The 27,520-nt window shown below is 41.3% G+C and overlaps 1 protein-coding gene across 2 annotated transcripts in view; it reads left to right on the forward strand.

Moving 5' to 3' along the window:
- Window positions 1-13,930, forward strand: part of ARMC3 (armadillo repeat containing 3) — a 50,841-nt gene extending 36,911 nt beyond the window's left edge. The window contains exons 12-19 of one of the 2 annotated variants that reach the window (XM_074157152.1): window positions 1,841-2,009; window positions 2,900-3,000; window positions 4,096-4,188; window positions 5,663-5,744; window positions 8,227-8,234; window positions 9,427-9,624; window positions 12,107-12,269; window positions 13,721-13,930. In XM_074157152.1, the coding sequence (XP_074013253.1) occupies window positions 1,841-2,009; window positions 2,900-3,000; window positions 4,096-4,188; window positions 5,663-5,744; window positions 8,227-8,234; window positions 9,427-9,624; window positions 12,107-12,269; window positions 13,721-13,930 (1,024 nt within the window). The remainder of the gene's footprint in view (window positions 1-1,840; window positions 2,010-2,899; window positions 3,001-4,095; window positions 4,189-5,662; window positions 5,745-8,226; window positions 8,235-9,426; window positions 9,625-12,106; window positions 12,270-13,720) is intronic. The other variant, XM_074157153.1, reaches the window with a different exon arrangement.
- The last annotated feature ends 13,590 nt before the right edge of the window (window positions 13,931-27,520 follow it).

Raw genomic sequence — 27,520 nt, forward strand, 5'->3', positions numbered from 1 at the left:
ATACAATTATAAATAGTTCAGAGGTTGCTTTTGCCAATTCATAGAGTAGTATGAGGTAAGTATCCCCTGGGACTGCTAACTTTGTCTCCTCAAACTTATTCTAGACACGTTAAGCCTACTGATTCTACCTCCTTGTTAGTAGTACTGCCAGGCATCTGCTTGCAACCCTTCTATGAAAACTGAAGCAAAAAAGGCATCAGACACTTCAGTCTTTTCTGTGCCATCTGTTACAAGTTTTCTTCCCACATTGAGTAATAGGCCTACATTTTCCTCTCTGACTTGTAGCATATGAAACATTTATTTTTGTTTCGGTCCCTGAACAGTTATGTCTCACTTTGCCTGTGGGTCTTTTGGGTTTGTCCCTTACTTTTTCTTTTCTGTTGGAAGTGTCAGTGCTTCCGTTTCTGTATGAGTCCTTTTTTTTTGGTTTTTGACTCTTCACAGAATTTTTGGTGCAGCCATATTTGTCCATTTTTGTCTTGTCTTTCCTCCATATGAGGGTAATGCACCATTGTGCCTGTAATGTCATCTGTTTTAGACACTGCTGTACACATCAGCTTTTCCTTATTCATTTTCCTTTAAAATTATTATTATTTTAAAAAATATTATTATTAATAATTATTATTATTATTCATTTTCTTTAAAATTCTTCCCTGGATTACTTGCTGGTTATCTGACTTTGTTGCAGTATGCTGTATGACAAATAGCCTGTTCTGCTCTTCCGATATTTTCTCCCATTGCTCTCTTCTAAAAAACAAGGTTGCCATTTGCCTTGCCTGAAAAACTTGTCCTCTGGAATTCATCTGATGTACCTTCAAAAGTCCACATTGTAAATGTCCACAGCTGAGGCTCCCTGTGTAGATCACAGAGAGAAATGGGCAGTCTAAACATGGAGTTCATTTTATTTTATATATATATATTTATTGTGTGTATATATATAAAAATAATCAGTTCCTTCGGATGTGAGGAATGTCTGCATGTGTGTATAGACACACACAGATATAAATTTGGATATGTACACACGCATACACATATGAATATACTGACCTCTATTTTTTCTGTTTTTTTTCTTCATTCCTAAACAGTTCCAGAACGGCACTGTGCTATGGTCTCCTGATTCAGCTTCCTTTATCTTCTTAGTGAGCTTTCCCTTAGTTTTTCAGGTCAGAAGTTATCAGTATGTGGGGTTCAGCACCAGAAACAACTTAAGAAATGAATTCCTCTCCTCCCACGTCCCCACATGACTCTTTGTTCCTGCTTCCATGCTGCAAACTGCCATCCTGGTGGTGCTGACGCAACTGCTTGTGTTTCCATGCTCATCCGTGTTTACCAAATCTCTGCCAACCGTGCCTCCTCCCAACACAGTAACAGTCCTAAACCAGAAGGATTCACACGTTGCGTGATGCACAACTGGAATCTGCAAATTGCATGGCAAGTTGGACACAGAGAGAGAGAGAGATTCCCTGAACTGTATCACATGGTCAGCTCTGAACATTATTCCTTTTTTAACTACTTTTAAATCCTTCTTTTTCTGAAGTTCTTCGTGGTGCCTAACATTCTTCTGATAAAACATTGCGGTATCCTGTCTGCATTTCTTTAGGTAACAGTTAAACTGCCTAAAGGAATTGCTTTGGCTTTTGAGCAGTTCGGGGTGATTTCCTGCTCTACAGAAAGAATTCCATGCAGCACAGCCAGCTCCTTGCTGGCCCAGAGGGCACAAGGCCAGCACTTGGAAATGAATCTCTCTTGGCCTCTGTAATGCTGAAAACTAACTCTGAACTGTATAATAACAATTAATTGGTATTTAATGATGAATTAGCCTTTGTAATTTGTTTAACAGTGCTTTAGACATCCTAGAAGAAATTAATCTATCAATAGTGCGCAAAAATAACTATAGTGAAGCTGCTCTGGAAAAGTTACTTGATAACAATCTTTCCCAAAAGTACAGCCGGATGGGATATTTATCGTCAAGTAATATCATTACTGATGGATTCTATGATTGTGGTCAGGTAAGCTACTTTAAATAAATTCCTCTGCTTAGAAAGAGTAAAATTTTCTTCTTGATTTAGAAAAAGTAAGAGTACTTTAGCAAAAGCCAGACTCTGGCAATGTAAAATTCTTTGTTTTCTTGTCCTGAAGTTTCTCAGCTTTTATACTGATTTCTTTTGATTATCTTTCTTCATGGATGAAATCTCATTGTCTTCATGCTGTCCCCCAGTTGCATTCTTCTTCCTAATCCTATGTAAGTTCCTTTCCAGACCCTTTTTCAGACCTTAGTTATTCTGGTCTCTTTCCCTGCAGTATACGTAATACTAACCTGACGCTGAATGACCTATGGACTTTTTGTTTGTTTATTTTTACATAAAGAAGTAAAGAGTTCATATTTTCACCTTGGTCAGGAGCCTTTCTCTCACAAAGCGGTGTTTATATATAAAGACTGACTCTGGTATTGCTTGTTAGTGCTGTGTTCAGTTTAAATCTGAGAAGGACTTTTCAAAATGCCTAAATGAATTAGAAATACCAATCTTACTGAAAATCAGTGAAATACCTGGTCCTAAAGCACTTGGTTGCTTTTGAAAATTCCACCCTATATTGTAAAGGCTTTAGAGGCAGGAACATCTGCTTATTCAAGAACTGTTTGGAATGACATCGTAACAATGTCATTAACGTACGAATTAAATAACTTATAAATTATCTTTTCTGAGAAAATTGATGAAGAAAAAGCAAATGAAGAAGAAAACAATCCCACGCCTTTTGAATGGCTTTATAAGTTCTTATGTAAGTCTTCTGTTAAAGATTAGGAATTTAAAATTACTCTGTAGATATCTTTTCAATGTATTTTTTCTCTTCATCTTTAACTGAACAGAGCACCTTATCTTTTATGCTAATTTTCTTGTAGATAAAACCTGGAGTGAAATTTTTATCTTTGAAGGAACTGAGTATGCAAGAGCTTACTGACCAGCGGGCCATAATCTTCATTAATGCTAAACCACAAGAAGAGTGAGTCGTGTTTGATCTACTGGCATTTATTGCAATAGCTCATCTTTTCCATCGTTTCCACTGTTTCCAGTACAAACTACATAGTATAAATATATAGACACATATATAAAATAGAGACATCTGTTGTAATCCCAGTGCAGTGCTTCATGTTCTAGAAGGCAAGAGATGTGTATTTTGTAAAATAAGAATTTGGAAAATAACTTTTTTCCCCTCTAGACAGAAAATATTTATTCAGTTGAGTTGCTTTTTTTAACTTAGCCATTAAGACTCATTCATTTAACACCCTTTGATTCCTGATGGTGGGAGACTTAGTGTTTTATTGGTTATAACAAAGCTTGTCATCTGCCATAATAATTACGTAACCTAAACTGAATGTCAACATTTGACAATGAAACCTATGATTTGATGATCTTCTTGTACAGAACAAATGCTTGGAATTTTAAGCACAACATCCCAAGAGGGAGGACAAACCAAGCATGGAGCTTTCAGGCTTGATAAAGAACCTGTGTCCATTTCTTCTCTGTTTAAGCTGAAGCCAGCCTAACAAATCTTCTTCGATTTGAATGCAGGAAGTTGGTATTGGCCTTGTTTAACTGGGAGTCATTTGCTGTAAACAGTCTCACAGATCAAAGAATGCTCTACCAATATTTTGCAAGTTCAAAACCTTCTTCTCTGTCAACACATCGTGTATTTGGTTTACAGTATCATTAGCTTCCCTTTTAAGCTTGTATATGACACTGTAAAGATGTCTGAGAATATCTATGACAAATGAAACTTCCATGCTCTTTGTTGATCCCTAGTGTTGTCTTTAACTATCAGCTTTTCTTTCTTTGAGTTTGATACAGCTTCTTGCCTTTGCACCTTGGCAGCGGTCTTACTCCTCAGTTACTTTTTTGTCCATCATTTGGTATTCCATACTTCATTTCTGATCCCTGAATCAATATCCAGTTTACTAGTGGTTATCTTATTTCTTCCACTTATATACTTCCTATGAATATATTTACTGTCCTTTAAAATCAGAACTCCATTTTCATAGCTTAACATGCAAATACTAACTCTGCAAATAACATGCAAAAATATCTTGTTCTGTTTCAGTCTTGCAGTAGAGGAGAAGGCACAAGATCCATTTCATGAACTGACTATCGTGTCACCTTCTATTTCAAGAAAAGGCAGTAGAGAAAGAGCAAGGTATTGTCTTAAGATTTACTAGTTGTCAATGCTCTAACATTAGAAATAGAATTCTGAGTGAAAAATGGTGATAGACAGTTTCCTAACGGCATACAAATGTTAAGTATGTTTTCGGAGTCTTTTTTTCACCCCCTAATTGCAGTAATCTTCCTTTGTCTACCTTAGTAATTATTCATCCTCCCTCCCCATGCTGTATTTTAAAATCTCCCATTTATTTGGCTGTTTTTCCTTTCAATATCCCTTGGAGGCAGTGAAATGCTGTTATTTTACAGCTTGACAACCAAGACACGGGGAAATTGGGGGTTGAAGTTCTTTCCCAATTTAGAACCTAGTCCCATGAAAAGTTCCTATACTGCCTATATGCATCCTTATTTCTAGATTAAATTTCTTCCAGTGGAATTCCACAGATGACTGAAAGGCTCAGAACTGTCCCAGTTATGACAGCAACGAGCTGAAAAATGCCTCGCTATGCAGGGCTCTCTCTGATCCATACAATACACTAGGTACAATCGTGCAGCCCTGGAAGCGTGGAACTGATCTGGTGGGCATGTATGCTCACAACAAATAGGTCAGAACCTCTAACCTTGTTAGAAATTAAAGAAATTAATCTCCTTCTGTTACAGAAAGATGATCTGAGCCTGCCCCTCTTACCTGCAGGTAGCTGATCACAAGATTTTGGGGGTTTAGCTTTGGGTGCTTCATTGTAGCTGTTCACTAACGAAGAGGCATAATGAACTGAGCTTTCTACTTCAGCAGTTAGGACACTGATCTGAGAGAGTCGAGACCAAAATTCTAGTCTTTGTTTTGATGACTTTGATATAAAATACTTAATCTTTAGTTTGTTGCCATGGAAGAAAACTGAACAATGGTCTCCCAACTGATACAGTGACTCTTTATGTAAGAACAGCAGCACAATCACAGCCACGACAGTGCCAGTCAGAGAAGGCAGCTGTACATGCCTAATTCAAGGGGAATGTTCAGGATTCCAAATCCAGTCCAAATAGAGCCTCTTTGCTATCAATGGGATGGTGTCTAGACCTTGATAGGAACGTGATGTAACCTACAAATCTCCTCTGCTTTTGTGTTAGCTAACTTAGTGAGCTGACCATTTATCATGCTGGTTTCTGTGGGTCCCAGTCTGCACTTCCTAATTTTCCTTATTTTATGGTGTAGGGGGCCTTGGCCGTGCCTCAGGGCTGTTAATTCTAGTCAGTGGTGAGCATTACAAAATGCTAAGTGCTGCTGGGTTTGGAAAAAGGAGAGATGGAGTGTTTGTTGTAGGAAGTGAGGTACTGTGCAATTTTTAGCTTGGAGCTCATCCATGAACTATGACGTACTACTGTCTGTAAAGGCATTGTATTGATAAAGATAATGGTTGATTTCTTGGCCTGCTTATATATTTCTGAGTTTGTGTGTGTATCTGTGTGTGCTTGAGAGATGAAATCAAGAGAAAATTACTTTGTGATCTCAATAGTTCAATTGTATCTCCAGTGGAGGAAAAGCAGGAGTTATCTGGACAAAGGTCTTCACTGAGCAAAAGCAGCACTAGAGAAAAAGTTTAAGGTATTATACTTTGAATTAGATGTGTATCAGTTTGTTTAAAAGTGACACACAAATTGTTGACAGATAATAGCTACTGACTGTGAAGGGTTGAGGTTCTGACTTAAATCAGGACCCAAATTGTGAGATAAGTCTATACAACATTTATTGACTTCCAAGGCAGACATTTACATTTGACTAGTTATTTGGACTGCAAGCACTTCCGGAATTCAGTTTAAATCATTTTGTAGTAGATACCTGAAATGCATCATATGAACCGCATTGTGGAAGGTTCCTGTTTCAGGATGCAAAAGAGTAGATACTGCATCTTGAGTGTCTTACCAGGCCTATTCTAGCTTCTGCTCATTTACCAGGTCCTGCTGATGCCCAGCATGCTCTGGTCACAACCCAGCATGCATATGGCAGTTTACTCAAAGGGAGCAGGAGGCAGGGGGAGATACTGAGCCCCAGTTAAGTTTGCTCTGCACCAGTGGGAGATTCCTTCATCTCAGAAGATGCTCTAGAGTCATAGACTGTGTCTCATAGTCTCAAGCAGCTGTGCAGAGCTCAGAGAACTGTTCTGGCAAGGTAATACGCGTGTTTATTACAGTATGAGATGAGGATACCTTTGGATCGTTGCTTGTAATCTATGTCAATTACACAGTAAATGACTGTTAGCAACCATAACACTTTTGGAAAGCAAAAAATTTTCTTTAGGAAAAAACAAATACCTGGCTCAATTTCCCAAAGTAAACTTGCAGGGATGCAAAGACTTCTTTCTTCAAGAATGAAATAATTGCTTTTGAATGTCATGATCAAGTTGTATGATTTATAACTCCATTGTCATTCATTTTGAATCCATAATTCATACATCATTATTATTATTAATTTGTGAGATATATGGGAGTTACTTGAAGGTCAGTATCTGACTCCAAGTCTCAGACATGCTTAGACTTTTTCCTACATATTTTTTCCTTTGATCATATGTTTCTGTTCATCATTATTTTGGAAAGCACTGCTGAACAGAGTTTAAAGCCATTGTTTTGAAAAAGTGATACTACTTTATATAAACCATAGTTGAAAGTGAAGAGAAAGGGCAGTTGTAATTGTCTGCTGGAAGTGTTTGAATTAGATGTAAAGGAAGTGCCTAGCTGATAGTTTGACATACATTTGCATAGACAGCGACATTTTTGATCAAACAGTTGCGTATCTGATACACACATTGACTGGGCTAAAAGATAATATTTAATGTAGACTGATAAATGTGCATTTATTCCATGCTATGTTGCAGTACAGCATTTAAGGAAATACTTTCAATGCTCATTCACTCCTTTTCTAAAGACAGCTGAGGCATTGAGCTATGCCAAAAAAGAAAGAAAGTAAGTGTCATGGCTGTCTTTTGGTGATAGGGTATTGTATTGGGTGCCTTCTTCCTCACACTGGCTCTCTGGTGACCCATTGGACTTCTGTACTGAAGTTGCAACAGGAATCAGAAACAGCTTGGAGACTACTGACTGCCAGGAGTTCTCCTTTGCAATGTTCCCCTGCGTTTGCAGCAAGTGTGTCTCACGAGCAGTGAGATGGCTTTGGAAAAGGGGAGTGGTTTGTTTTTTTTTTCTGATGCCATAATTCCCATTGGTAAATGGCGATAAAAAAGAGGATAGGAAAAAGATAGCAGAAGTCTGCTGCAATGGTTAGTGATTATTTTATATCACTGAACTGTAAGACAGTAACTCCACAGTTCCTTATGAGATAAATATTAGACAGACATGGTGAAGAGCTGAGGAATAGGATAGAGACAGGTTTCAAAGACCACCTTGTATCAGCCATTCCACCAAGGAACAGAACATAGTCATACCCCAGAGAAATAAGAAGCAGAAAAAAAAAAACAACCCAAACCGTTGTTCAAACCGTCTTTTCTTCCAGAAAACTGGAAAGAAGGAGACTAAGAGTGATTCAAGAGTCATTTAAGTAGATAGGAAAAGGGAACAAATTCTCCTGCTATAGCTGTGCAATTTAGCGGTGCACTTTTCACAGATAAAAGAAAGTACTGGGAGAATAGAAGGGAAGAGCAGGGGACAAAGACAGAAAATGGCCAAGGAACAAGGATTCTACCGTTTGTAGAAATTGTTGTTTTGAAAACCTCCTAAGTCAGACACCAGAGGGGTGGGAATAATTCAGGGTTGTTTTTTTAAACAGGATATACTTATCCATAATCATAAGTGTATAAATGGAGAAGTAGGTAGCTGTTTAATCCAGCCTTGTAAATTCCCCTGGCCATAGTTAAATAGAGTCACATTAGATAAAGAAAACTGTTTGCCTGCTTTTTTCAAGTATAAGTGTAATTAATAACCAGAACAGTTTATTTAAGAGGGTGGTGAATTTTCTGTAATTTGGAGATTAAATCTTAATTGGTTATCCTTCAGAAAAATGTGCTTTATGAAATCTATGAAAAGGGCTTTTGGTGAATATGATAAATTTCAATAGGTGAAAGAAAAGTTTGCAAAGTATTCCAAAGACAAATTGCTTGAATTAGACTACAGATAACGGTACATGCCCTTCTGCTTTATCCAATGCCTTCCATCTTAAGAGTGCCGTTCATTGTTAAAATTTTAAGAATAATTTGAAAAGCATACAATAATGATAGTGTGCCCTGGAGCCATGTAGTCTAGTGGTCCTTTCTTTCTTTTTTTTTTCCTTCCAAGAGTGCCAGAAGAACTATAGATTTTGAAAAGTAAGTCAGAACTGTTAAACAAAGGAAAGAAATTTTGTCATATTTCACATTAGAATTATTCAGGACCTATGCTGAAAAGACATAATGCTTACAAAACACAAATTCCATGTGTTCCCACAAATGAAAAATCCTAAACTGTCTAATTGTATAGAACTTAATGATACCTCTGGTAAGATGCTGATGTTATAGTTGCTTCATAACTTGTGAAATGCACAATATTGTAGCTGAGCTGAACAAGCATTTTATTAATACCTCTGCTAGGTGCTTATGATGCCTCTTCAGGATCACAGTAATTTTTCAGATTCTGAACATTAGTGAAAAATGTAGCGTGTACAATGAAAAAAGTCAGCAAAACCAGATCTCTCATAAAATCTTCGCCTGACAAACCATGTTGTAGTTTGTGTAATGCTTGAAGTACATGGATTTGCAACTACAAAGCCCACCGCTTGGCGTGTCCTGTCAAGATTTCAGCTGTGCTCGTGATACCGTTTGTTCCTTTATTTGAAGTCCAAATCTCTGTCGAGTAAAAACTCATGGGAGTTCATGATTTTTAATTCATGACCGTATGCAACCGAACTGTAACTGTGTAAAAATGTTTACTACATACTCTCTAAAAACTTGTTTTTATTATGTAGTTGTACTTAGGTAAGTGTCTTCTCCCCTAGATAATCCATGTATGGGAAAAGCGTATCAGAGGCACACACAAACATAAAATGAGAATTTACAGGAATATTAATGTGGAAATAGTGTCACTTGGTACCTAACCATCTCCTGAGGGCACGTTCTACAAATATTCTCTACAGCTTTGTAGATTTTGGACTGTTCATTATCAAGAGAAAAGATTTCCCCTACCTTTCCCCCCAAATCAGTTTGTCTAAAATGTCCTGTTGGAGAACTACTGTATTAGAATTTGAATTTTAGAGATTACAGTATTCTGAATAAGTGTATTTTTTTTTCTATGTAAGAAAAGGGAAGGGGAAAAAAGAAGAGGAAAAAATGAAAGAAATTGTACAGGTTATATCTAAAGTCCAGATTGAAATAAATCTAGAACATTCACATTGGCCTCCACCACCTGACTTCATTTTACTGGATTACATTAATGATGCTTCCAGAACAATTCTACCACTAACTACTACCCGGGAACAGGTTGTGGCTCTTGCACAGTGAGTACCAAATTGTGTTTCCATAAATAATGCAAATAAGTTGAATTGGTAAAAAAACAGTTTTCTCATCCAAGGACAACTTTTCCAAATCTGTTATTTTCCTCATCCTTGATTGGAATCCAAATCAGCTTTGGTCCAGAATTTTGACATAATTTTAGATTTTAAGCCTCTTGTTTCTAAATTTGTTGTAATTAGTTTAATTTTTTTAAAGTAAAATATCATTTGCAATAAAAGGGTGAATATTTCTCATTTTGAAAATATTCCTATGGACAATTTTTTTTTTTTTTGACATTTATCTATCTGTACTGATCCTTTCCAAGGAACACATCAGCTGCATATAGCATCTATATCATCAAGGAACAGGAGAGAGCCTGATACTAGCCCAATACTGAGAGTATTGCAATTTATACATATCATGTCTGTTCTTTCTCTTACAATCTCTCTTGCCTAGTCAGCTTGGGAACCCCTTGGGACAGAAACTCGCTTGTATTTTGTTTTCCTATAGAGCCAAAAGCATGAGACATTTTTCTAGTGTAGTTTTTAGGTACTACTGTAATTAACATCCCGATGATTTAATAGTGCCAGAATTTTGCAATGGTGCATGTGCAGGCCATTGTTATCAATGTGTGATTCATTAGTTACACTGACTACTCAGCCTTGGGCACCAATCACTGTCACCTCCAAGCAGCGTGCTGCTTTCATCTTCTCCTTCGTTTAACCTTTACTATCTTAGCAGTTTCCTGGCCACCTCCTGAATCTGGGGAGTTTGGCGTCAGATCCCACTGAGTCTCACAGAATTTGTTTCTTCTACTAACTTTCATTTTTAATGAAGTGGTCTAAGGTGATATGAGGAATGACTTTTCTGTTGATTGCAAAATTTGACAGGACAGATATTCATCCTTAACTATCCAGCTGTGTATAAATCATGCTGCCTTCCTCAAGGTGGAAGCCATAAAAACGCTCTTTCAAATCCCCTCTTCAGACACACCAGTGAAAATACTTGCAGACACACAACCCAGCAAAGCAATCATGAGAAATTTAAGTAGAATGTTTTCTGCGGGGATTTTTTTTTTTGTGTATGTTCCATTTTAAGGGGCTGCCTGAACAGCGTGTGCTGCGTGGGAAGGGGAGGAGGAGGCAGCCGCAGAGCCCTGGGCAGCCTGAGCAGAGCTCCTGCTGTGCTCACCGGGGAGGGAGCGGGGGCACATGAGGGGACACTCGACAACGCTGGCTCTCTGCTTTTCAGCAGCCGCAGCACGTCTCTGTGTGTGCGGGAGCGGTGTGCTCACCGGCTCCGGGAGCTTTGCTGGCTTTTGCTGAGGGCTGGCTGCAGGCACGAGCAGCGCAAGCGACTGCGTGGAGCCCCCCCCCACTTCTTCAGGCTCATCTAAGTAATTCCCAACTTCAAGATACCACGACTAGCCTGCTGAGTGATAACTCCCTGTGCCCATGCTGCTGCAACCAGTACCTCCTCAGGCACTAGTCTGTGAGAAATGTGGCCTTTGAGGTTGCCGTGCACGTACGGTGAGGACAGAGCCTGTTACTGCAGAGGAGGTGATGCAGATTTTAGCTCCCTGTCCAAAGCAGTGGCTTGTGATTCCCATGTCAGGTCTGCAACACCTCATCCAGAGCGAGAACCCTCAATAATGCTTGTGCCTGTGGCTGAGGACACTTTGAGCAACAAAGGTCTTTACACACAGGGGCCGTGCACGGGGGAGGTGAAGGTGAGGAGGTAGGGGCTTGATCCTGGGGGTGCACAATCACCCTAAAGACACGCTTTTGGCAGCGCTTGCACAGACTGTGACTTCTCATCTTCCGTTTCTTTGACTGAGCCATTGTTTTTAATGGATAAATACATGCCACTCACCCCCTAAATATGGGCTTTGATATAGCCATAGAATCATGGAATCACTTAGGTTGGAAAAGACCTTTTAGATCATCGAATCCAACTGTAAACAAAATACTGAATAAGAAAGCACACGTAGAAGTTGAAGTACCCTTCCTGGATATAGTTGCTTTCCTATGTTGGGATCATTACCTATGGCTTTATTTTTGTCATATATATTCTCACACCTTTATTACTATTGGAAAGAGATGGAAGGGCTAGGGTTTGTAATACGTAGCTCACATAACCTGTTAGTTGTAAAGATGATGTAAAGAAGATGTTAGCTTCTGAACAAGTTCCTCAGTAATTACACTTAGTGGTGATTTTCTCTGAGCACTCTGTGCTCAGACCTCTCCAGAATCTCTGCTGGCAGGTCTGGGACAAATGCGAATGACCTGAGTTATGGCTACCTGTGTTTAACAGCAAGCATATTTAAAATATGAGTTACTAAATAAAATAATTAAAGCAAAATAGCAAAAGTATTAGAGTCTTATATGTCATTCACTTATTGCTTGTATACATTTCATTTTGCTATATTTTTGTCATAAATTCAAGAGGAATTTAAGATGTAATTGATCCTGGTATACATTGGAACAGGTTTGTTGCAGACAAGATGGGTGGGCCGATTGAAAGAGACAAACTACATGACTTCAGCTGGGAACTTCACATAAGTGAAATAGAATTTGAACTGAAAAGCAACGTTGTGCCTATCGGGAAAGTCAAAAAAGGGACATTCTACCACAGGGCTTTACTTTTCAAGGTACCTTAACATTTATTTTACAACACAGCATATTGATGTTAAGTGGATATTATAAACTAAAGTATACTTGCATCAGTATAATATAATATTTATACTCATGCAAAATCTTTTGTATACACTGAAGTCATTTTTCACTGGCAAAGTTGATCTCCCAGTGAATGAAAGCCAGCATCGCTTCTTTCTATAAACATTCTTGTTGTCATTAAATTGTCTTAAGTGATACCAGCAGAATACTTGATAAATGGCAAAAAGCCAAAATATTTGATTGGAAGTCAAAACATTTTACATTTTCTGTAAACTGTAAAATATTGAATTATGCAGCTTCCTTTTTTTTCCATGCTGCAAATGTAAACTTGTTGGGACAATTTTTATTTGGTATCTATCCAGTATTCTATGATAGTATATAACAGCTTTTATGTTCTGGTTTCTTAGACTGGGAAGATTCATTTCTTCTGTCCTCATGTGAAGCTGTACTGGTGCAGACACTTATTTGTCACATCCTTTTCCCTTGGCTGTTGGGTAGCTGGACTCTTCTCCTTCTCGGATGGCAAGGAAAAGAGAAGCAAGGGCCTAGCGCATTAAGCGGGAAGGACCTAGGAAACGGCACACAGGAGAAAGAGCACAATCCTAAATTTGTGGTATCCACAGGGACAGAAAGTTTCCGAAATATTTTGTGGAGGTCTGAGGGCATGAATTAATTGTGCTAGAGCAGCACTGGTGCTCGCGTATCCTCCGCTGTCCTAAGAAACTTTTGTAGGGACAGATGATCTCTCTTAAAGCTGTGGCAGTCTAAGCAATGAATATCCTTTTAACAAGTTAAAAGTCTTTCAGGATTTCATTCCCTCACAGCAGATGCATTCTGAGAAAGCCGTTTTGTAGCTGGAAGCCATTACGTGTGTGTCAGAGAGAGCGCAGCGCAGAGGAAAGGCAGGTGTTTCATCTAGCAGGCGCTTGCCTCACATTTCATTGCTTCCCACATTCCCAGGGCTGAGAAGCATGGATGTGCTTCGGAGCGAAGCAGCAGCCCTACACTTACACTGATAGAAGTGTTGCATTTTTGCGCTTAATATTTCATACTGGCTGTATGTGTGCAAGGTACCTACACCTCATTGCTTGAATAGACAGTTCTTCAAAATGTTATTCAGAAATAAAGCCTTCCAACAACCAGCTGATAAACAAATGTATCAGTGTCTGAAAAGAGTTAACATGAATATTTTTCATGTTGTGCATAGAATATGGTAGAAATAACCTTTAAAAGCCTACACTTTCTAAGCAGAACCAACAATAAAGATTTGCAGTTTGGAACACTTTAGAGGTTTACAAAGTCCGTTTCAAGAGAGCTCTTGGCCTTTCAGGTATTTGTTTTCTTTTTAAGCATCTCTTGGCCTTGCTGTGTATCACAGAAGTTACATCTATTAACTGTGATTAACTCCTCTTTCTTTCCTTTTTAGGTGATAGCAGACAGAATTGGCATTCGCTGTAGTTTAGTTCGCGGCGAGTATAACAGAGCATGGAATGAAGTTGAATTGGTTGATGACTCTCCTCAAGGAATAGCTGGGCTTCTGCTTCCTCCTAAGAAGTATATTGTAGATCTAATGTTTGAGCCAGGCTTCTTGATAAAACAAAGAAGTGCAGAGGCAGATCAGTACAAACATATTTAATCACCTTGACAACTTTCACCAAAATAACTATTTTAAAAATGTTTGCAGTGCTAATGTGTATGAAATGTAAGGGGTTTCAGGTCCAGCTATCAAAAAGAAGCATATCTGGTATGTTGTCCTAAATGTTTAATTAAACATTTTAGACATTCAACTTCAATGGTTAGAAATCTTGTTAAATTTTTTGTACTATTTTAAGACTAAGCTGTGAAACTACAGATTAAAATTTAGTAGATCAAAAATATTTGATATGTGTTAACATTATAATGCTTATTAAATAGGTTAATAGGTTTAAATTATTTCCAGAATACACTACATTCTTTTTTTCTTATATTCCTTCAACTCCCATGCACATTTATAAGAATTATATGTCCATGAAGAAAGAAAGTGTGACATCTGGTGAAATAACAAGTCACCTAAAATCAACTGGACAATTTTTTTGTATGAAGTAACCCAAGAACTGAGAATTAGAAGAACTAAGATAACAGTATACTTTCAGCCTCTGTAGAAAACATCCCATTTATATTTCTTGGAACTTGGGAGAGTCAATAATTACAGATAATAACATACTCTGGATGAAAGTAAATACTGTTTGTCCTGGCACAGGGAAGACAGATGATTGATAAGTTATTGCTTGTGATGTCCTTTTAAATTCTTCACTTTTCACTTGAAGATAAAGTGGACTCTGAGAAGGCAGCAGTTCTAGTCAGGGAATTTGTATTTCTGGCTGCCTTGGCTAACGTGGTGTTGCTGAAGTGTGGTGGTGCATCTAAGAGAGGTAGAACTGTGTTCTACTAGAGGGCTAGAACCCTCTAGTAAACGCTTTCTGGTGAAGCTGTCAGGAATATACTGGAGTATTTCAGGGAGTACCACTGTCAAGTGAGTTTACTGTGGAAAACTGAGAAAAAGTCCTGTACAGAAGTCAGGCCAATGCAGACCACATCGTGCAAAACTGAATTTCAGAAGACCAGAACGCCAACAACAAGGCGTTTACTTCCTGCCCACCAAAAATGTGATACAAAAATTTGGGGTCTGTGTTCTTTTAGTTTTTTAATGCTTATATATGCACAGTGACTTTGCCTTGGTTTGTGGAGGTTTGTATCTGCTGTATTCATTAGTGCTTATGAGCATGATCCCACCGCTCCCCCTCCTTCCTCCTTTGACATGCAGCATGATTTTCCGGTAGACCTTTGGGGAACATTTTATCTTTCGGTTGTAAATTCACTTATATGGCCTCATGTTCATTTTTTTTTTTACCTTCTGTTCAGTAGTATTCTTGACATCAGAATGAAAAAGAACTCTGGAAACAAAATAGATGATATGCCAGCAGAACTGAGTGGCAGGTGAGGATGTGTTTCTTATCGTTGCTATGTAGCAGGTAGGGAACTGATGAAAAGTGATATTCTCTCACTGACAGGCATGATTGGGTATAGAAACCTGCAACTTTGAAAGTGCAGGAAATGGAAGTAAAATAAGAATTAATTTCCTACTAGCTATCATTTCGTATAGCTTTCCTACATTGGAATTTCATTATTTTGTATTGGAACCATAATGTCAAAGTGTGACTTTGTTTGAGGTGGTCTTGAAAAACAAAGCAATCTCTATTGTTTCTAATAAAAGTCAATATAAAAAAGAAGACAGAATGTAAGTTTTTCAAAATAAAAATTGGGAAACCTCTATTCTAGACATATAAGCTTGCTTTACATAAAATGATTACCTAAACAAAACAAAACAAAAAAAACCCTATATGATCTTGTATAATGCGGAATCTGATGATCCAATAATGCTGGATGAGGGTTGTTTTATGTCTTTCACAATTTTTAGCTTTGCATTAGCTGAGTTCTGTCACTTCAAAATTGCAATACGTTTGGGTGTCAGAAGTAAGATCGAGGTAGAATATAAACACTTGAATCCCAAATTTTTGCTTTAAAAACTGCAGTTGAGTTGTCAAGTAAGTCAAGAGATGCCCCACTTTTTTATTTGGTGCTTCCCAGGGACCTGTAGCTGTGCCCATGCCCTGGTGAAGAATTCCCCCAGCCTTGACACACCCTTTCCAGACTTGAATCGGAAAACAAACTGTTCAGAAGTTTCTGCAGGTCTCAGCTGGGTGAATATTCCCAGGACATGCCCAGCATACACCATGTGGCTTGGGCCATGCATGAGTGAAGGGATCACCTACCTGAGCAGATGCCGGGAGGGAAGGGCCTCATATTTCCTTTCGGGTAATAGTTCAGTGGGCAGATCAGTCAGTCACGACACGGAAGGAGTCAGGCTTGATGCCTTTCTAATCGTGAACAAAACAGTCTGCAGCTACCTAATTGCCAGGATATATTCTAGCCACTTCTTCATCCCTCTTTTTGAAGCCCTGCTATCATGTAGAAAAGAATGGAGGATTTATAGACTATAGAAACAGAAAAGCAGGGCAACCTCTTCAGCCTAATATTAGGAGTAACAGGCTTTTCCTTTGGAAGAAGAGAATCTGGGTCTCCAGAGCCCACTGTCAGGAATGTTCCTCTAGTTTACTGCATGTCTACTGTACAATATAGGAACTGTACCCTACCTAGAACAACACCCTCCTGGGTGGGTGCTCTCCTGCAAGGTGAAAAGCTCACTTAAGCAAAGACAGAAACTGAAAGGAGGTTCATTCCTCCACAGCTGTAACCATTGGGCAATTACACAAAAGTAGGCATCATGGCCAGCAGCTGTGCAGAATGAGAACCAAATGAGACGTTTTCAGCTTCTTGAAAGAGAGGGCATGCAGATGATTATCCCAGGGCAGTGATGAGGACTGTCGATCACAATTTGAAAGAGGCACCTCGAAGTCATCCTTACTGTGATGTCTGTGCTTCTGAGAGAAGCTTCCGTGAAGACACTGTGGCCTTGGTTCCTCTGGTTCACTGGAACTACTTAACTTCATGCTGACTGTGCTGAACTTGGGTAGTGCCCCGCTCAGCTTGCTCTTTATTGCACGGTCTTTTCCAAGGCACTTGGAACTGACACACCGACACGCACACACACACCTGCCGTACATGTTCATTCAAAAGAATTTTGGTTTTGATTTGGCATTGAAAAGCACAATGTTTTACATACAGTACATCTGCATATCAAGAAATGCAAAACTGGATTGTGCTGACGAAAGGTCAGGCGTGATTTCTAACTTCCTAGTGAACAGTGAACCAGCAAAGCAGCAGACTGAAATTGGTGGCACCGCCAATGTGATTTCTAGTTGCAATAGAGCCTTTGGTATGAGGGAGTCTAATGCTTCGACCCTGTACGCTCCTCTGTCTTTGCTTGTTTGGTGTGTGCCCAAACCATTGTGGCTAAATGGATTCCAAATGGATAATTCCAGGCTCTTCAGAGCAGTTTTAGGCTGGGACCTGTTTCTGATGGTGCTTCTGGTGAACACCTCGTTGCAGAAGTGGATTCTTCTGTTTTTCCCCAAGCAGATGCAGAGGCAGCATGGATCGCTGGCTGCACCAGTACCAGCACTTCCATGCTTCCCTTCTGTTGCCCTTGATCCCTGAGCAGTAGGAGCACTGAGGTTAACTTACACTTGTTTTGTCTTTAGGCTAGAAGGGAACAACTGCTGTGTAATTTACAGAATTAACACGTTTCAAGTAGTTTCCTATTGCCCACTGCTGAACTACAGCAATGGCAGAAAATCACTCCCTCAAACAGTGTACTCACTGACATAGTGGACATTGAAATGAACTCTTCCTCCAGTAAATCTCTGCCGCTGATTAACTCTGGACCCTGAGAAGAATCCAAGGCTCTTAGAGCAAAACAGGTATTTCTTTTCCGATCCAAGAGGAACTTTTATTCTGTTATTTTTGACATCAAACTTGACTTCAGGGAAAAACAAAAAAGTCTTACTAGTAAATATGGGGTTTGAATGGTGACATATTATTTCATTCGTAGCTCCTTTGCATGAATCTTCACCTCTTCTACTGCATGATTCATTTCTCCATAAATCCAGCTCGTTATCAACACGAAGTGTAAAAATGGAGACTGTGCAGAGGCAGTAGGCATTTACAGGCTGGTGTGCCAGCTTAGTTAAGATAGAAAAGTGTACTAATACATTTATTATATTCATAGCTCTCTTGCTGGTTTATACAAGAGTCTTCTCCCCAGCAACTCATTTTCCTATTTTCCTTCAGAAGACTGAAAATAAGCAAAAAAAAGCCTATATAATTCAAAGCCTGAAGTCAGCATATGCCATCACAGCAAAATACGCTATTTCCTTTTGCAATAAAGGATTTGGCCATTATGCCTTTGTGACACCCTGAGCTGCTAAATGCAACATAAAACAACAGCTCTTATCCTCCACTAGGTAGAAGGTCCAAATCTCCTGGAGATGCTTTTTTAACTTCATGGACTTAGCCCATTTCATGTACATGCTGTTACATCTGATCTTGAGGATGATAAGACACACCGGAGAAAGAGTGTGAAGAACAGGATGTATACAATAAAGACAAGCCCAAAGTTCAAGACTTAGGAAAGAATTAAATTCACAGCTTTTATACCTCTTGTATCTTCTTCGATTAACCACAAGAATACATCTGCCAAGCTTCATTCCTTCATTCCCGTGTCTTCACTCCTATGGTGTAAGGACTAACTAGCCAGCCAAAATGGGAAAAAAAGAGTCTTTCACAGTACTCTTGAATATTTTGTTTTATAGAGTCCCACAAGCTCCCAAAGGTGTTCTCCAGTTCCTATTCCTTCTCCATCCTCAGAAACTGGTTGTGAAAACCGAGTTTCTAATCCTGTGCCAGGGGTCTTAGGGCTACAGAGCCTCGAGCGCCAGAACAGAGGTTCAGTGGCAGCTCCGTTTGAAAACCTCAAGGATTTCACTGATATATGAAAATGAGCACTCAGCAGAGTCACGTTTATTGAATTAGTCACTCAGATGAATTTATTCTATACTACAAGGGTTTTCATTCTTCATAAGCCTTTTTTTTTTTTTCCTATAATGAGGTACCACCACGGGACAGCTACTGCCAGCAGGGAGGGGACGGTTCAGGCAGCGATAGCAGGTTTGGGCCCCTGGGCTATTTGGTACCATGGCTCAAGATACTGGCTAAAAATTTCTGCTATAACGATCAATTTTCTGGGCCCTGAGAGAAGCAACAGGCTTTAATGGCCCTGACCCACCACCCCCCAGCCCTGCCCGCAGCCCAGCCCCAAAGTTCAGCCCATCTCTGGTGCCACCAGCCCCTGCCCCTGTGATGGGAGTTACAAACAAGCAGCAGCATGGCCTGTTTGGTGACAGCTGTCACAGAGGAACACGGCACAGACCAAAATGACAGCCTCTGTGAACAGTGAAACGTTACCGTGTCAAGCCACAGGTAACAGGGAGAAGCATTCTGGCGTTCAATCTGTGTGCCTATTAGTATTTATCCTCATCATCTTAATAACGACTCCTTATCTCAAGGGGTGGGTTTTTTTGACTATTGAGTTGAACTAGTAAAACGATTTGGTATCCTTCTTTATCCTTAAAAACACCAAACCAAAAAGCATCGTTCAGCAGTAAGAGCTGGCGCATCCCATCCCGAAACGCCAGGCAGAGCAGCCCCCCCGCGCAGGGTGCCCATGCAGCGTGGTCCAGCCACACCAACCTGACCAGCAGGGAACCAGGAAAGCACGACGCTTGCTGGAAACCGTAGCTCTGAGGCAACGCAGATGTGTTCAGAAAGTTGTTATTTATACAATAAAAGCACCATCGAAGATGCCTGGTAAGTTATTCGTGACACTAGTCTGTGTAACTGCATCATCTGTTAACCTACTCTGTCCTTTCTTTCTTTCACCTTCCCTCCTTTTTGTTTTTACTCTCTTTTTGCATCTTCTCTTGATGACTTTTCCATGCACAGAAGCACAAGTATAGCAGCACACACCAACACACATGAGCTGGAAGACCTGTGTTGGCCGTGCGTGTGTTCTCCCCGTGTTCCTGCAGGTTTGTAGTCTCCGCGTTAAGGCATATCTATCCAACAAGCTGTACTGGGGGGTTGTCCAGGGATGCCGGGAGCCACTTTGGGGTCATAATGCTGAGCATAGTATCCACAGCTGGTGATGAGACCTTGACAAAAGACCTCATTTTTGCCTGTGTGAACTATTTCCCTGAACTACGGAAGCTAAAACAGAGCTCTTTGAACGCCGTACATTGGATCTATGTGAGGCACTGGACCTTTGCAGCCCTACGGACCAGAGGGATGCCACCCAAGTGCTGAGAAGTGGGGCTGGCCATGCAGTGAGCTCTGGGAGGCAGGACCGTGCCCGCGGATGGCAGGGGTGGGAATCAGCGGGCAGCTAGAACATGTTAACTGCTGAGTGCTGATCAACACGTCCAGAACACCAGGAAGCGCTCCACAGAGAGAAAAACACAGAACACAGCACCGATACCCATGTACCACCACCTGCCGGCACATCCAGACGGCAGACCCTCTACCACCGCAGCTCTGCCAGGCTGTCTCATCCCCCAAAAGGCAGCTGTACCTCTCCCCAGATGGCACCATGGAGGGAAATGGCGAAAGGACTCTGCTCCAACATTTTGCCATGGGCTCTGCGTTACAGCTGTGTGCACTCGGGGCACGATTTTTTCACATTCTTTACCAGTACAGCTATTACAGCCGAACTTCGCAAATAAATTATCAGCTGTTTATCCCTCTGAATGAGCCAATTGCTTTTTCTATCGTACAAGCACCGGCTCTGACACTGAAAGATATCAGAAATATTGGAATAACTTTATCTGGCCTTCCTTGTCCACTATCGCAGAGGCAGAATTTAGAGTTCAGGTACAGGCAGAGTACCTGCAGAAATGACATAAACACAGAGGGACAGACATACACGCATATGTGTCTTTGACCTACAAAAATGTTATTCATAGAACATGGAAGAAATTAGGGTATTGGAGACACAATGAGCTAGTAAAAGCTTTTCTCTCATTAAGGAGTGACCTTATTTGCATGCTAAGTTCTTCCAGCTAGTTCTTCCAGCTCACTGATGTTTCACTGACATGCTGAGATGCCATCTATGGAAACCACGTGCAAAGCATAATTGAAGCCAGTTCTTGCTTGAAGTTGGATAAATGTTGGGGAAAATATCACAAGATGAGAAAAGCAATCATATCAAAGCAGGCAGCAGGTCCTGTTGCTCGTACGGGCTTTTGCCCAGGCAATACCCACCTACTCAAATGCTGTTTACAACCAACTCTCCTCGTTCTAGTCCTACCTTGCAAGTGAGCACAGCAGAGGGTTTCTTTGACCCTGTCTTCCAGCAGTCCTAATGCTTGGTCCATGCAAGATCACCTTACTTATTTTAGAATAAAAGACAAAAAAGGCTTTTCGGCAAATGGCTCCTCTAGAAAGTGCAGTGCCATTAGGTTTTGTGTGGACCTTTACCTATGAGCAAACATTTTCCAGTCTACATAAAGCTTCAGGGATGTCCACTGCTGTTTCTCCCTCACTCACCCACGCTGTATAAAACTGCCCAAAGCAACAAATTCCTCTGTGGACTCCATAGTGTGTAACATCTTCCCCTTTTGTGGTGCCAGCGTTGTGCAAGTTTGCTTTAAAACATTGTCCTAAGTTCTTGTGGAACAGAAACTGCTCCAAAACCAGTCCACAATTCTGCTGCAAGAAGATCCAACCAGACACCTCAGCACACGCTGGTCCCACATATAAATTACAGCTCGCAGACTCAGTGTTCCCCATTTCTTTGTTACTGCTTTCTCTTGCTGTTTCCAGGAGATGTCCCTAGATTGCCTTACTGTTTCTGATATTCATCGCTTGTGTTTTCTAACCTACATCCTTCTACAGATCAGCAGTGCTTCCTAGTGATAAGAAGGATTTGAAAAAGCCCGTGCCATAACACATTTTTAATTCCTTTTTCATATGAACTTCTCTAAACAAGATGCTTTTAGTGCCAGTTTGAAAGGAGCTTCCTTAAAGGCCAAGTGTCAAAAAGATATTCAAGAGTCAAAAGGCTTTTCAACATGTCAAGTCATGAGTTTTAATTGGCATTAGGGAACAAATTATGAAAGGGTGGAGGTCTGCTCAGTGTCCCAGGGTGCAAGAGATTTTTGTAATAGTATCTCAATTCTGAAGTCGGAAAATCAGAGTATTCTGTGACAAATAGGGACTTTCAAGACACAGTTTATCTATGGTAGAACATACAGAAGAATCACGTGCTGAGATTGCCAATTTCTTTTCATTACACAACTTTTGCTGTAGACTTCTAATATAAGTGAGTTTAATCCTAGATCCACCTGCTATTAATGGGAGCTGCAGTACCAAAAAGAGAGCTAGATGACTAAAGGCTGGCCTTTAGTTATAAATATATAGATAAAAAAAAAATTCAGGGGCTGTAAGACCAAACATTGGATGAGCTTAGAGCTATTCAGGTATTAAATTCAGGAATTCAGGAATTCCCGATGATGAAAGAGCTAAGTATCAGGAATTAACAGGGACTGAGGCTTTGCAGCGCTGGGCCAAATTTTATGTTTGGTGTAAGTATCTCGGGGCAGTTTCCACAAGCCAGGCACTGTGTAGCGTGTGGCATGCTTCTGAAATACAAACCAGGTGAGATGCAGGGTGAGTTCAGGATGCAGTGTTACGTGTGCCGAGGAGCACGCTGCTCCGTGGGTCGGGGTGCCTTCTTCAGAGGGAAATCTCTGGTCAGAAATCTGCAGTTATTTACACTGGGATTGGTCTGTAGCTTTGGTTACCATAGGATAGAGGAGGGATAAGAAAGGGACCACCACCAACTTAGGGTGTTGTCGCCACTCGCCGTGACCACAGAAATACAGTAGGAAACAGGAGCACAGATTTCAGCCAGGTCTGTGCTCAGTTTTGGTACTGAAATGTCACTGAACATTAGGTATGCTGGGAAGGTGCCTTTGCTTGCCACTCAAATATTAAAGCAATGCATGCTAACGAACACGCTAGCAATTCATGATCTACCAGTATTTCCCCCTGCTAGATGAATGGCAGTATGGTTTGGAAACAAGAAGACTGTGTAAAACCCAGAGCTTGCTCTGATCCTTTCTACCTCTTCCTATATAGCAAATATGGACCAAAACATTTGGTCCGTCGAGCAGCAGCGTCGACTCGGTACACTGTCTTTTAAAAGGCTCCTAACCTAAAGTTCCCATAGAGGTAGTTGTCCCTGCAGATCTGGCCAGTCCTTCTATCACATGAAGCTGCAGCAGAAGCTTTTGCTCAGCCCAGAGCTGCTCAGATAGGCCCTGGAAAGGAAACCTTGGCCCCCCGTTCCTGTGGGAGGGAGGGGTGCTGGGCCAGGCTGCCATCAGGCACTCCATTTTTATGAAATGGAAAACCAGCTCGTGCCTTGAGAAGAGAATGCTAGTTTTTCCAGCAGATAGCTGGCGAGCACGCTGGAGACCAAGGATTATACCCACATCTTGAAGTACTGCTGAAAGAATGCATTTAAGGCAGGGAAATCACACTAGGAAAAGCAGAACTACACACTGCACACCCGCAAACCCCTCAGGCAATTTTTTGAATTAGATAGATAACTGGGGGGAGAAAAAAAAAAAACAAAAAAGCCTCCAAAACCCCAGATGCTAAATTTATTTTGAGATATTTTCCCCCCTTCCACTATCCATCTACTTTGCCGACAGTCCTGCTCATGAGTCTGTAATTCTTACCCGAGTGAAATCAAGAGTTGGGTCCAACCTCGCTGGCTGGCCAGGAGGCAGGTGGCTCTTGCGGGGAGCCAGCCACGTGTTCGAGCTGGGTCACAGTCTTTAGGGCTGCTGAAAGCTCTGCAGAAGTTGCTGCAGACCCAGGGCATGACACTTCACACTGGGAAGAGGTGCTGGTGGTAGGAGGATTTACCCCATAAAAAATACAGAGGACCAAGATATTACTCTTGGACCCTTGACTTGTTCAATTGCATCCATTTTTTAGTATAAGATTTCCAGAGGACAGAGGCTGCCAGGAGTCCTTACCCACACAACACAAGTGAAGCAGAACTTGAACACCCAGATAAACCATTACCGCTGCTGGTGGCTTGGACAGTGGCTGTACAAAAGAATTTAGGGTCATTCACAAGAAGCAGGGCGTGCACACTCACCCCCCTGCTTTCTGCCTGTCTTCTAAACCAAGAGCATTGCAGTGAAGATGAGTTACCCACACAAACCTGGTGGGCGACTCTACCAGACATGCCTGCATCACAGCAAAAGTGTGATGGAGGAAAAGTGGAGTTTGGGAGTAATTTTTAAGGAGCATGTTTTTGTGCTTTCCCTGATTGGAAAATGCATTAAAAATAAATCTTTTGTGTCTCACCCAACAGAGAAGGAAAGAAGGTTCATAACTGCACTTATGTGAATCCCAAATTTAAAAACACATGTAAGATGAATAAGTGGGAATAAAACCTGCTCTGGTGAGCCCTGCTCCTCAGGAATTCCTGTTGCTGGGAAAGAGGCAAACTGCTCTCAGGGAAGTCAGTCCATTGAAGGGAGAGCAATTTCCCGCAGTCGGAGTGTGAAGCATGACATACCCTACTCTTAAATCATTTATATTTTACTTTTTTATGATGCAATCATGAATTAGCTTTTTCTGCATTTGTAATTAAAGGATAGAACAGATGGTCAGGGCTTAGTTCAGGGTGATAAATCCATTAAGATAACCTACAAAAAGCTGCTGCGACGGTGGTTGCTGCCAAATAACTGTTCATTCAATACTTTGTTCAGGCTTTGGGTACTGAGTAGAAGAAGAACCATCCCGGCTCTTTACTACCTTGAGGTACAAGGGATAAGGAATCACAGGCAAGTTTGGGGAACGTGTTATTACTGTCTACGTGGCTCAAGCAATGTGGATGGTATGATAGAGGGGGTGCATGGGGCAATCCAGGGAAACAGCCTGGAGTTGTGGCTTCCCAACAGCTGTCCCTGCAGATACATTCACTCCCTCCCAGAGTGCATGTCTACTTTTCAAAGTGGATGAAATGTAGCTGAGCAGGTGGCCAGATTGCAGAGTAGAGTTTTCTATCAAGGAGTGATTGCAAAATATCCATTTCACTTTGAATTCATGTCTTCACTCATTTTGCAAGAAATTTCTCGCAGCATTAGAATCCTAGAAAATTTATGCTGGACCGGACCTATAGAGGGCATTTGGTCTAATCCCACTCAAAGCATTTGTCACAGCAGACCAAACCTGCAGGTCTCTTCCAACTGGAACTGTTCTATTCTATGCTATGCTGTACTGTGCTATTCTAAATTCCATCGTTAGACTCCAGCAGAAAGTTCCTGCTTAAGCTAGTCCACAAATATGACCTTTTTTTTCCTGAAAACAGAGGTCAGAATGATTCAGTATCCTATAGCTTACAATTAGCAAAAAGAATATAAAACCCTAAAGCAAACAAGGCAAGAATTTGTGTGTTCATTATTTCTGATGACGTCTTTGAGCAGAATCACATCATGCTACTCCACAAACAAATCTCAGCAGAATCCATGGCTCAGCTTCAGGGACACTCAGATCTGCGTTCAGCCTCTCTGTGCCTCTGGAAACCAGCAATATCCTTTTCCAAGATGCTTTGGCACTTCTGCTACTAATAATTTTTGCTGAACTCCCTTTCCATCATTGGAATTCAGCACCAGAGCATTACCGCATATCTTTGGATAACATTTCCATGTGGAAAGAGGGTCTCCGTATACTAGGAGCTCAGAGTTTCATCACATCTGAGCAGCTAGAAACCAGCTGTGGGGTTGTATCAAGTCTGTTAGAGGAGAGAGAAGACTCTGCTGAGGAAGGATGTGGAGTTCCTGCAACCATCTCCTGCAAAAGCAGTGAGGATTTCTGTGAGGAACATGGAGCCAGCTACAGGTACAACCTACCTACCGAAATGCTCATGCCGGTCCCCTTTTCTTCATTCTCTGGGGACCTGGGCACACGGTACCAGTACATATAACACGTCCAAGCCAAATCCTTGTACGTTGAGCTCCCCTATGTTTCAACAGGAACACCCCATCCCGTAGGAGGGGACACACATTAGGTATGACGAAATCAGTAGAGGAAAACTGATTGCATACAAATGCACAGAAAATAAAAATACCACTATTTCAGTGGCTTCTTCTGTACATAGTAATGTCGAGGGGCTTTGTTAGCAAAAACTGCTTAAGCAGAGGTTTGAATTTGAACAGGGTTCATTTGGTTTCTGCACCTCACCGCTTCCTGGCTGACTGCTCAGTATCTGCCAGCGTAGGCATTATGTGATGCTCTGCTTGTCCCCAAAGCTGTCAGTCAAGACAGAGCCTGGGCTGGGAAATGGTTAGAGCCGAATAAATATTAGCAGGATAGTCTGGACCGTGACCGCTTCCCTCCTACTCTCGCTTTCACCCGCCTACACACATGCTGCTGCTGCTGCCTCGGTGCAAAGTGACGCTACGGGAGGAGCTGAGGAGCTTCTCCCCCTTCTCCATACACCTAATAAGACATTGTGCTTTTGACGAGTGACCCTTCCCTGAATGCGGCTTGTGTATGTATGTGCTGGAGTCAGGTGACATTCTTAACAACAAACCCGCTGAATTACAATTCAGGGAGAATTTAGTTGAAAATTTACATAATGTAGCTAGGGGAGACTTTTAACTGCTTCCCCTTGTGCATAAGGGGAAAAAAAAAAAAAGGAGGAAAATTAAGTAACAGCCTAATTGGCTTTTATAACAGTCTATGGGGAGAAATGCGGGCCGGTTCTCTGCCTAGCTACGAAGCTTGGTATGTGCTGTAACCATGGGAGGCAATATTACAGGCATGACAGGACAATGATTTGGTTTTTCAGCACTGAAGATCTGAAAAATGAGATACCTCCAGCCGGGGGGGTTGTTTTCCGCTTGAGGAAGACCTGTCACGCCTGTTCAGAGGACTGCAGGTCAGGCTTCTGTTGGAGGGAAAAAATGGAGGATCTGATCTGCCAGTGCAACACCTCAAACGTGGGTCGCGGCCGCTGGGACGAATGGGATCTGCCTCTTCCACCACGGCGCTCGTTTTAATCAGGGGGTGGCTTGCAGTAAACTGGATAACAGAGAGGATGACGAGGCTAGGGCTGAGGAGCTTAATGCTTTCTGCTCCCACTGCTCCGTGGGGTGAATGGTCCGGCCGCCCGCTCCTCTCCTCCAGAGCAGGAGGAAGATGGCACAGCAACGGACCTGTGCTGGTTCAGTTCCCACTGCCTCGAAATCGCTGCAGTTTGGCATAGTACCACTAACAGGGACCTGCAAGGAAGATATTGGCTCTTCATTTTGTATTGAATTTTATAAAAAAAAGATATAAACTGGTCCTTATAAAAAAGCACCAGTTAAATCAATGTCAGTTACACTAAAACATGCAAGTTTCAGGACTAACCACTTTCTCTCACCCTCCTTCATCTCCCAGATCCTGTTCTTCAGGGAGAACACCATTGATTGCCTGTCCTCCTCAGCAGCAAATGCTGCCTGAGCCCAAGGCCAGGAATGGGAGGGGAATGCCTCTCCTCCATGGTTGAGCTGGAGAGAGCCGCGGTGAGCCCTGGGAGCGGCACCATTGCCTGCCACCACCTTCCAGCCCCAAGCCATTTGCCAGAACTTGGGGAGTGTCAAAT

The sequence above is a fragment of the Numenius arquata genome, chromosome 12, assembly GCF_964106895.1.
Source record: "Numenius arquata chromosome 12, bNumArq3.hap1.1, whole genome shotgun sequence".
Taxonomy (NCBI): domain Eukaryota; kingdom Metazoa; phylum Chordata; class Aves; order Charadriiformes; family Scolopacidae; genus Numenius; species Numenius arquata.